General features: G+C 43.8%; 1 protein-coding gene across 3 annotated transcripts; it reads left to right on the plus strand.

Moving 5' to 3' along the window:
- The first annotated feature begins 3,478 nt into the window (after positions 1-3,478).
- On the plus strand, positions 3,479-10,396 carry LOC133613923 (uncharacterized). 3 transcript variants are annotated; one of them, XM_061971860.2, is made up of 4 exons: positions 3,479-3,620; positions 8,953-9,272; positions 9,353-9,427; positions 9,499-10,396. In XM_061971860.2, the coding sequence occupies exons 2-4, from the start codon at positions 8,969-8,971 to the stop codon at positions 9,780-9,782; spliced, it is 663 nt and encodes a 220-aa protein (XP_061827844.1). In that variant the 5' UTR covers positions 3,479-3,620; positions 8,953-8,968; the 3' UTR covers positions 9,783-10,396. The 3 variants fall into 3 exon arrangements, with proteins under 3 accessions (XP_061827844.1, XP_061827835.1, XP_061827851.1); XM_061971851.2 differs by lacking the exon at positions 3,479-3,620 and adding an exon at positions 8,169-8,238; XM_061971867.2 differs by lacking the exon at positions 3,479-3,620 and adding an exon at positions 8,169-8,238 and having other exon boundaries at positions 9,502-10,396.
- The last annotated feature ends 1,255 nt before the right edge of the window (positions 10,397-11,651 follow it).

Below are 11,651 nucleotides of genomic sequence, written 5' to 3' on the forward strand. Positions count from 1 at the left end.
GCAGTGTGAGCTGGGCGGCAGCCGAGGGCAGGGCGCTTGGCGGTCCGATCCTCGGCTACATAAGCTGGCTCTTGGGACGTGGAACGTCACTTCGCTGGGGGGGAAGGAGCCTGAGCTAGTGCGTGAGGTGGAGAAGTTCCGGCTAGATATAGTCGGACTCACTTCGACGCACAGCAAGGGCTCTGGAACCACTTCTCTTGAGAGGGGCTGGACTCTCTTCCACTCTGGCGTTGCCGGCAGTGAGAGGCGACGGGCTGGGGTGGCAATTCTTGTTGCCCCTCGGCTCAAAGCCTGCACGTTGGAGTTCAACCCGGTGGACGAGAGGGTAGCTTCCCTCCGCCTTCGGGTGGGGGGACGGGTCCTGACTGTTGTTTGCGTTTACGCGCCAAACAGCAGCTCAGAGTACCCACCCTTTTTGGATTCACTCGAGGGAGTACTGGAGAGTGCTCCCCCGGGTGATTCCCTCGTTCTACTGGGGGACTTCAACGCTCATGTTGGCAGCGACAGTGAAACCTGGAGAGGTGTGATTGGGAAGAATGGCCGCCCGGATCTGAACCCGAGTGGTGTTCTGTTATTGGACTTTTGTGCTCGTCACAGATTGTCGATAACAAACACCATGTTCAAACATAAGGGTGTCCATATGTGCACTTGGCACCAGGACACCCTAGGCCGCAGTTCCATGATCGACTTTGTAGTTGTGTCATCGGATTTGCGGCCTCATGTTTTGGACACTCGGGTGAAGATAGGGGCGGAGCTTTCTACCGATCACCACCTGGTGGTGAGTTGGCTGCGATGGTGGGGGAGGATGCCGGACAGACCTGGCAGGCCCAAACGCATTGTGAGGGTTTGCTGGGAACGCCTGGCAGAGTCCCCTGTCAGAGAAAGTTTCAATTCCCACCTCCGGAAGAACTTTGAACATGTCAGGAGGGAGGTGCTGGACATTGAGTCCGAGTGGACAATGTTCCATACCTCTATTGTCGAGGCGGCCGATTGGAGCTGTGGCCGCAAGGTAGTTGGTGCCTGTCGTGGCGGTAATCCTAGAACCCGTTGGTGGACGCCGGCGGTGAGGGATGCCGTCAGGCTGAAGAAGGAGTCCTATCGGGTTCTTTTGGCTCATGGGACTCCTGAGGCAGCAGACAGGTACCGACAGGCCAAGCGGTGTGCGGCTTCAGCGGTCGCGGAGGCAAAAACTCGGACATGGGAGGAGTTCGGGGAGGCCATGGAAAAAGACTTCCGGACAGCTTCGAAGCAATTCTGGACCACCATCCGCCGCCTCAGGAAGGGGAAGCAGTGCAGTGTCAACACCGTGTATGGTGGGGATGGTGCTCTGCTGACCTCGACTGCGGATGTTGTGGATTGGTGGAGGGAATACTTCGAAGACCTTCTCAATCCTACCAGCACGTCTTCCTATAAGGAAGCAGGGCCTGGGGAATCTGTGGTGGGCTCTCCTATTTCTGGGGCTGAGGTTGCCGAGGTAGTTAAAAAGCTCCTCGGTGGCAAGGCCCCGGGGGTGGATGAGATCCGCCCGGAGTTCCTTAAGGCTCTGGATGTTGTGGGGCTGTCTTGGTTGACAAGACTCTGCAACATCGCGTGGACATCGGGGGCGGTACCTCTGGATTGGCAGACCGGGGTGGTGGTTCCTCTCTTTAAGAAGGGGAACCGGAGGGTGTGTTCCAACTATCGTGGGATCACACTCCTCAGCCTTCCCGGTAAGGTCTATTCAGGTGTACTGGAGAGGAGGCTACGCCGGATAGTCGAACCTCGGATTCAGGAGGAACAGTGTGGTTTTCATCCTGGTCGTGGAACTGTGGACCAGCTCTATACTCTCGGCAGGGTCCTTGAGGGTGCATGGGAGTTTGCCCAACCAGTCTACATGTGCTTTGTGGACTTGGAGAAGGCATTCGACCGTGTACCCCGGGAAGTCCTGTGGGGAGTGCTCAGAGAGTATGGGGTAACGGACTGTCTTATTGTGGCAGTTCGCTCCCTGTATAATCAGTGTCAGAGCTTGGGCCGCATTGCCGGCAGTAAGTCGGACACGTTTCCAGTGAGGGTTGGACTCCGCCAAGGCTGCCCTTTGTCACCGATTCTGTTCATAACCTTTATGGACAGAATTTCTAGGCGCAGTCAGGGCGTTGAGGGGATCTGGTTTGGTGGATGCAGGATTAGGTCTCTGCTATTTGCAGATGATGTGGTCCTGATGGCTTCCTCCGGCCAAGATCTTCAGCTCTCACTGGATCGGTTCGCAGCCGAGTGTGAAGCGACTGGGATGGGAATCAGCACCTCCAAGTCCGAGTCCATGGTTCTCTCCCGGAAAAGGGTGGAGTGCCATCTCCGGGTTGGGGAGGAGATCTTGCCCCAAGTGGAGGAGTTCAAGTACCTCGGAGTCTTGTTCACGAGTGGGGGAAGAGTGGATCGTGAGATCGACAGGCGGATCGGTGCGGCGTCTTCAGTAATGCAGACGCTGTATCGATCCGTTGTGGTGAAGAAGGAGCTGAGCCGGAAGGCAAAGCTCTCGATTTACCGGTCGATCTACGTTCCCATCCTCACCTATGGTCATGAGCTTTGGGTCATGACCGAAAGGACAAGATCACGGGTACAAGCGGCCGAAATGAGTTTCCTCCGCCGAGTGGCGGGGCTCTCCCTTAGAGATAGGGTGAGAAGCTCTGTCATTCGGGGGGAGCTCAAAGTAAAGCCGCTGCTCCTCCACATCGAGAGGAGCCAGATGAGGTGGTTCGGGCATCTGGTCAGGATGCCACCCGAACGCCTCCCTAGGAAGGTGTTTCGGGCACGTCCGACCGGTAGGAGGCCACGGGGAAGACCCAGGACACACTGGGAAGACTATCTCTCCCGACTAGCCTGGGAACGCCTCGGGAGCCCCCGGGAGGAGCTGGACGAAGTGGCTGGGGAAAGGGAAGTCTGGGCTTCCCTGCTTAAGCTGCTGCCCCCGCGACCCGACCTCGGATAAGCGGAAGAAAATGGATGGATGGATGGATCTCGATACATTTTTCGGTGAAAGTATACATATAAAGATATTCATTTTTGAGCGATATTCAGTCCAATTGAAGTGAATGACAACTGTACTGTAAACAGTCTGTGGCACATTTATTAGCCCAGTTAGTCAAGATGAAAAGACAGAAAAGAAACTGTTTCAGTAGTACAGAATTACACAACATAAATAAAATAAAAAAATATTATTTCTACGTAAAATAAATAACATATCTGTGCAAATAATACAAAATGTATCAAACTCAGATTTTAAAAAAAATACATTTGCAGGCAGGCACTTTGTGATTTCTTTTCCTGGTTCGATGACCCGCCCTATCTTGCCTCTGATTGGCCTGTTTCTAACCAATCGTGGCTCATCATAGTAAACAACCAACCAATCATGAATGTTCTCATACGTGCATGCAGGTCTTGGAAGGAGGAAAAGGAGGAGCGGGGGAGAACAAGGAACACAACAAATAAGCGGCGCTTGGCTCTTATATACAATCACAATTTCTCACCTACGAAATACTTCATTTGGAACAATAAAGACATACGTTACTAAAGGAAATCTCTTTTCATCAACAATTGGTTCAAGAATGATATCATTTTTGTGAGTCAGCTTTTCAATAAGGAAGGTAAACTTTTTCATTACCAATAATTTATCAACCATTTTAAGGTCCCTGTGACTCCCAAACAATTTTCCATTGTATTTGATGCCATTCCAACAGGTGTTGTTATGTACAGGGCTTACTCATCTCCTCTTTCTGCTGTAAAAATTATGAATGATCCACTTGACACTCCTGTGGGGAAACTTTGCTTTGATCAGAAAAATAACAGAACAATCCCGCAGCTTATTCCAAAATGATTGTGTGTGACAGTGTGTCTGTCTACTATGTAATCGCGCTCTGGAATGATGTTGTGAATGGCATCTGCTGGGTCAAAACGTGGTCCCTTTCTTACAGGTATTTACTTACCAACAAAGTCAAAGAGATATCTTTTAAAATCATCCATCCATCCATCCATTTCCTACCGCTTATTCCCTTTGGGGTCGCGGGGGCGCTGGAGCCTATCTCAGCTACAATCGGGCGAAAGGCGGGGTACACCCTGGACAAGTCGCCACCTCATCGCAGGTCTTTTAAAATCATTCATTGTTATTACCCTGTAAAGACTGTGATGGTTAGATAGAAGAAGGACATTGATGTTACCTGCATCTTATGTAACATGCATCCAGAGACTGTTTACCACAGGGGTCCCCAAACTTTTTGACTCAGGGGCCGCATTGCCATTGGGTTAAAAATATGTGGCCGGGGGCCGGGCTGTATATATATATATATATATAATCTGTATATATATATATATAATCTGTATATATACATATATATACATTGTCTTTATAATCCGTTTTGTCATTTAACATCAATTAACATTGATGTTCATCAACATTTAACATTGTCACGTTATCGATGGGAAAAGTCATTTTTAGACAGTATGATTGGCCTGAGAGGCTAGGAGACACCGAGAGTAACAAGCGGTAGAAAATGGATTAGTAAGGAAAGATAAAAAAAAGAATAATAATTTTTAAAAATAAAAATATATATTTTTTTTTTTTTACTTGGGACTTCCCGTGGGCCGGATTTTGGATGCTGGGAGGCCGGATCCGTCCCGTGGGCCGTAGTTTGGGGACCTGTGGTTTACCACCTGTTTTGGACTTGTGAAAGCACTCGATCACTTTGGCAGGGCATCTGTCTCTTCATCCTGGATAATATTCATGTCAAATTTGTGCTTTGTTTTAAAGATGTGCAATTTGGATTTACACAGTATGATAAAAAAAATTGTAAAGGAATTTTACCTTTGCAACCTCATTATACTATTGGCTAAGTTTTATATTCATAAATGTAAGTTTCTCAATACCCGACCTATTTTTTGTGCCTTTAAAAAAGAGTTAGAACTCTACGTTAAAACACTCTCTCCCTCTACCAACCAAAAAGCTGTGAAAACGATGCTGTGTTCCAAATTTAAATTAATTACTGAACTTGTGTGAGTCTATGGCGGGGGTCAGCAACCCGCGGCTCTAGCGCAGGGGTCACCAAACTTTTTGAAACCAAGAGCTACTTCTTGGGTACTGATTAATGCGAAGGGCTACCAGTTTGATACACACTTAAATAAATTGCCAGAAATAGCCAATTTGCTCTATTTATCTTTAACTCTATGTTATTATAAATAATTAATGATATTTATCTTTGTGGAAACACTGATAATCGAAATGATTTCTCACAATAAATATATATAGAAACAGATAAATATCAATAAAGTTAAAGTTAAAGTACCAATGATTGTCACACACACTAGGTGTGGTGAAATGTGTCCTCTGCATTTGACCCATCCCCTTGTTCCACCCCCTGGGAGGTGAGGGGAGCAGTGGGCAGCAGCGGTGCCACGCCCGGGAATCATTTTGGTGATTTAACCCCCAATTCCAACCCTTGATGCTGAGTGCCAAGCAGGGACGTAATGGGTCCCATTGGTATCTTTGGTATGACTCGGCCGGGGTTTGAACTCACGACCTACCGATCTCAGGGCGGACACTCTACCCACTAGGCCACTGAGTAGGTATAATATGCAACACTTTATTTTTATATTTTCTCTAAGTGCACATTTTTCAAATGATCAATTCTAAGACAGTCTTGTGAAATCACAATATCCCATTTTAACTAGCTAGCCACTAACATTTTTTAACAAATCATGAATTACTTTGCACCATGTTTGTACAAATAATAACTCATGTAAAATACAAAAGTCAACTCTCAAATTTTTAAATAAATCATGTCACACTTTGAACTGGACACCAAATCTGTTATCTGTTTCTTTGTCAGTTAGTGAAGACCAAGTCTTTAAAATGTTTTCTTGGATTTTCAAATTCTATTTGAGTTTTGTCTCTCTTAGAATTAAAAATATCGAGCAAAGCGAGACCAGCTTGCTAGTAAATAAATACAATTTAAAAAATAGAGGCAGCTCACTGGTAAGTGCTGCTATTTGAGCTATTTTTAGAACAGGCTAGCGGGCTACTCATCTGGTCCTTTTGGGCGACCCGTGTTGGTGACCCCTGCTTTAGCGCCACCCTAGTGGCTTCAAAGACCTCTTTCAGAAATGTGTGAAAATTGAATTTTTTTATTTTTTGTTTTAATATATTTTCTGTAGGAGGACAAACATGACACAAACCTTCCTAATTGATAGAAGTCCCACCGTTTATGTTATAGATGCTTCACTGATGAGAGTATTTGGCAAGCACCGTTTTGTCCTACTAATTTCAGCGATCCATGAACGCACCGTACTTTGTTTACATCAGGGGTCGGCAACCAAAAATGTTGAAAGAGCCATGTTGGACCAAAAATACAAAAACAAATCTGTCTGGAGCCGCAAAAAATTAAAAGCCATATTACATACAGATAGTGTGTCATGAGATATAAATTGAATTAAGAGGACATAGAGAAAACTAAATTAACTCAAATATACCTACAAATGAGGCATGATGATGCAATATGTACAAATAGCTATCCTAAATAGCATGATAGCATCGATTAGCATGCAGTGACCAAATATGCCTGATTAGCACTCCACACAAGTCAATAACATCAACAAAACTCACCTTTGTGCATTTATGCACAACGTTAAAAGTTTGGTGGACAAAATGAAGCAGAAAAAGAAGTGGCATAAAACACTTCCTAGAAAGTCGGAGAAAGTTATACATGTAAACAAACTATGGTGAGTTCAAGGACTGCCAAAATTAGTAGAACAAAATAGCGCTCGCCAAATACTCGAATCAGTGAAGCATGTTTAATATAAACAGTGTGCTTTATAACAATTAGGGAGGTTTGTGTCATGTTTGTCCTCCTACAGAAACCATGTTAACACAAAAAATATTTTTTTTCCCCTCACCTTTTTCTATTTTTCATACATTTTTGAAAAAGCTCCAGAGAGCCACGAGGGTGGCGCTAAAGAGCCGCATGCGGCTCTTGAGCCGCGGGTTGCCGACCCCCGGTTTACATGAACAAATTTATCCGACGCTGCCACAGAAAGACGTGTTTTATACCACTCCTTCTTTGTCTCATTTTGTCCACCAAACGTTTTATGCTGTGCGTGAATGCACACACGTGAGCTTTGTTGATGTTATTGACTTGTTGGAGTTCTGATCGGGCATACATACAATATTTCTGTCAACGGAGGCTAATATAGCTAATATAGACACTTACATCAATCAATCAATCTTTATTTATATAGCCCTAAATCACAAGTGTCTCAAAGGGCTGCACAAGCCACAACGACATCCTCGGTACAAAGCCCACATAATGTGTTGCCTTCATTACAACTCTTATATAGAAAATATAGAAGAGGTACAAGTATTTAAATAATTAGGAATATGGTTAGGGAATAAGCGGGAGCAATGGATGGATGGATTAATTGGATAGAAGAAAATAAAGCAAGAAAAGCAGTCGTGTGCTCGGACTCCAGCAGTGCATTGATGAGCATAAAAAGCATAGCATCAGAAACAAGACAGGATTTAGTATATGAAATAGTTCAGGCAATCTACAGAATAAATATAGCGGGAAGTGTGGTAACATTTCTCTGTTTATCTGCTCATGTAGGGAATTAATTAGCAGATAGGTACGCAAAGCAAGCAACCCCTAAAACAGAAGTAAACATGGAGATTAACCACAGTAAAGAAGAAGTGAAGAATATAGTTAAGATAGAACACAATAAAAAGTGGCAAGATAATTGGATAAAGGAAACAAGGGAGTATTACAAAGTCCAGAAGAGAGAAGGTGTAATGAGAGGAGGCAATAGAAATCGGACGGAAGAAGACAGTATTACAAGAATGAGATTAGGCCATACATATCTGAATAGTTCATTGACATTGATAGGGAAACATAATACAGGCTGTGTGACTCTTGCCATCAGATAGAACGTGTACGTAGGACATGTTTTAACACATTGTAGGAAATACAGTAGAGAAAGGTTGGGTTAGTAGAGGAAGATATTTAAGGATTGCACAAAGAACACGTAGAATAAATAGCATTATATAAAAAATAATGTTTTCTACTGGGTTAAATAAAAGACTATAGAGGAGGGTTCCATCTCGTCCACGCTCCATATCAGAAGGTGGCGGTAATGCAAAGCAGAAGGTTGCTTGCCAACCGCCATTAAACCAAAGAAGAAGAAGAAGCGTACGTGACAGCAAAATATCTCAACTCTTTTACGGTAAACGTGAACTTCTTTTACTCTCCCCCTCTATTTAGTTGCATTAAACTTGGTTTTTGTGCATTCTCTGTTGTGTTTTTAGTGTTATAAAAGAGCCTAAAGACGACGTGCGCAAACAAACAGGAAGTCTTGCTTTTGCGTTCCCTCAAAGTGAAACAAGCGCCAATTTGATCGTTTGGTATAACTAGTGTATAAAGCAGAGTGTATATTCCAACCACCTTCTCGGGGGTTATGTTTTTTAACTTCAGAAATTGCTTGCTATTTATTCTAAGTTGATTTTAAGCACAAGCAATGACCAAAAAGAAATTGAAGGTTTAGGAAAAAAATGTGCGTTAGCAAATGATTATGTGCCTTAAATCACACCAACAGAGAAATCATAGTAGTACAAATGTATATAGAACAAATGGCAACAAGGTAATGTTGCACCCCAGTGCTCTGACCAGGGGCGCCGAAAAGGGGGGGTAAAGGAGACGGATTCTAGGGGCCCATGATGGAGGGGGGCCCAGAGAGGCCCCTAATGATGATGAAATTATAATACAGAAAAAATAATGACACTGTGTTGGGGGCCCTGTAAAGATTATTTTCATGGGGCCCCAAATCCCTAGCGGCGCCCCTGGCTCTGACTAAATGTGCTTGACCTACAAAACATAGATGGAGAGATGCTTCAATTACATTTGACAAATGTTATATTTCATATAAACTTTTCTTTCCCAGGGTTTTCTGCCTAAACATGATGGATGTTACCCGGTTTCTCCGAAGCCAAAAGGTCAAGCTGATAGAAATTCTCAGCGCGGATGCTGACTTTGTTGTGCAGCACGCAGACTCTCGTTCTCTGCTGTCTCCCGCCGGATACGAGCAGGTGCAATCATGCAGAGTTTCAAGTGAGAAAGTGGTGCAGCTCCTTGATCACGTCATCAAGAGAGGGCCTGTGTCAGCACGGGGTCTGCTGGAGTTACTGAAGGAGCCACCGCTGCAAGAAACTTTCCCGATGCTGGACTGTTTGAAGAATCAGCAAGTTGACTCATTGGCGTGCGGTAAAACATCACCTACCAGTATCATTTCAAATTCTGTTGAATGCTGAAACGATTCTCTTTTCTTTTCTTACATGGCAAAGATACCCAGAGAAAAAGAAAGTTAGTTCCTGATGTTAAACATGAGACTATTACACACATTAAAATGTGCAAGAACGGTAGGTGAAATATCACAAAACTGTTTCTGTGAACAGATACAGCACCCGCATGATGTGTCTCCTCTTTTCAGAAGATTCTCCCATCGTGTCGGAAAGGCAGCTGATGATCGTCGCATGCGGCATGGGACTATCTTGGAGAGAAATCGGCAGGCTGGCTTTGGAAATCCCCACGGTGAAGCTGGAGCAGATCGAAGAGGACCATTCCATCCTTAAGGAGCGCGCGTTTGCAATGCTCAACTATTGGAGGATATGCCAGAGGAAAAAGGCCACTGCCGCTTACCTGCACTCACTGCTTAGTCAAAACGACTGGGCACTGCCTCCTGAGAGAATTGACTTTCTGTTAGAGACCAACTGAGGCATTTTTAAACATTCCTTTTCATAGGAAACTTTGGGTATGATGCCTCCCTACTTTTCACATTCAACAATTATGGTGATATCTTCTACGAGCTTCAACATAAATCCAATAACGGGCAGTGAATTTTCATTTTAAACTTTTCAACCCTATTTCCAAGTCTGCCTTTTGGAAGATATAATGCTCAGTTTTTAATCATAAGAAATTGTCTTGATAATAATCAATATTATTATATATATACATACTAATGTGTGTGAATGATGTCTGTGTTGACCCTGCGATGAGGTGGCGACTTGTCTAGGGCACAGCCTGCCTTCCGCCCAAGTGCAGCTGGGATAGGCTTCAGCACCCCCTGCGATTCCGAGAGGAACAAGCGGTAGAAAATGGATGGTGTTTCTAAATATTTATTTTACAATATTATTTGTATAACTGTCAAGGATGTACTCCAAGAAAAAGCACATTTTGTTTATTTGAAATCTTGACAAATAAAAAAAAAACATGTCTATACATTAGGTGTAATAAACCCACTGAAAAAAGCGAGCAGTTGATACCTCATTAAATTAGATTAAACTAATTGAAAACAGCGAACATATACAGTCGGGATCAAAAGTTTACATGCACTTGTAAAGAACATAATGTCATTGCTGTCTTGAGTTTCCAATAATTTCTACAACTCTTATTTTTTTGTGATAGAGTGATTGGAGCACATACTTGTTGGTCACAAAAAACATTCACAAAGTTTGGTTCTTTTATGAATTTATTATGGGTCTACTGAAAATGTGACCAAATCTGCTGGGTCAAAAGTATACATACAGCAATGTTAATATTTGGTTACATGTCCCTTGGCAAGTTTCACTGCAATAAGGTGCTTTTACTAGCCATTTAAAAGCTTCTGGTTGAATTTTTGACCACTCCTCTTGACAAAATTGGTGCAGTTCAGCTAAATTTGTTGGTTTTCTGACATGGACTTGTTTCTTCAGCATTGTCCACACATTTAAGACAGACCTTTGGGAAGGCCATTCTAAAACCTTAATTCTAGACTGATTGAGCCATTCCTTTACCACTTTTGACGTGTGTTTGGTGTCATTGTCCTGTTGGAACACCCAACCGCGCCCAAGACCCAACCTCCGGGCTGATGATTTTAGCTTGTCCTGAAGAATTTGGAGGTAATCCTCCTTTTTCATTGTCCCATTTACTCATGGACTTGTTTCTTCGGCATTGTCCACACTATTAAATAAGGACTTTGGGAAGGTCATTCTAAAACCTTAATTCTAGCCGGATTGAGCCATTCCAGAAGGTCTTATCTTTGTCCATGTGATGTCAGATGAAACAAAAATTTAGCTGTTTGGCCACAATACCCAGCAATATGTCTGGAAGAGAAAAGGTGAGGCCTTTAATCCCAGGAACACCAATTCCTACCGTCAAGCATGGTGGTGGTAGTATTATGCTCTGGGCCTGTTTTGCTGCCAATGGAACTGGTGCTTTACAGAGAGTAAATGGGACAATGAAAAAGGAGGATTACCTCCAAATTCTTCAGGACAAGCTAAAATCATCAGCCCGGAGGTTGGGTCTTGGGCGCGGTTGGGTGTTCCAACAGGACAACGACACCAAACACACGTCAAAAGTGGTAAAGGAATGGCTCAATCAGTCTAGAATTAAGGTTTTAGAATGGCCTTCCCAAAGGTCTGTCTTAAACGTGTGGACAATGCTGAAGAAACAAGTCCATGTCAGAAAACCAACAAATTTAGCTGAACTGCACCAATTTTGTCAAGAGGAGTGGTCAAAAATTCAACCAGAAGCTTGTGGATGGCTACCAAAAGCACCTTATTGCAGTGAAACTTGCCAAGGGACATGTAACCAAATATTAACATT

The sequence above is a fragment of the Nerophis lumbriciformis genome, linkage group LG01 (assembly GCF_033978685.3).
Source record: "Nerophis lumbriciformis linkage group LG01, RoL_Nlum_v2.1, whole genome shotgun sequence".
Classification (NCBI taxonomy): domain Eukaryota; kingdom Metazoa; phylum Chordata; class Actinopteri; order Syngnathiformes; family Syngnathidae; genus Nerophis; species Nerophis lumbriciformis.

Bases quoted from the DNA above. Each gene is read 5' to 3' on its own strand.
- LOC133613923 (XM_061971860.2), top strand. From the start codon at position 8,969: ATGATGGATGTTACCCGGTTTCTCCGAAGCCAAAAGGTCAAGCTGATA. The intron at 9,273-9,352 runs GTAAAACATCAC...TACATGGCAAAG, and splicing joins AGTTGACTCATTGGCGTGCG to ATACCCAGAGAAAAAGAAAG. The intron at 9,428-9,498 runs GTAGGTGAAATA...TCCTCTTTTCAG, and splicing joins CATTAAAATGTGCAAGAACG to AAGATTCTCCCATCGTGTCG.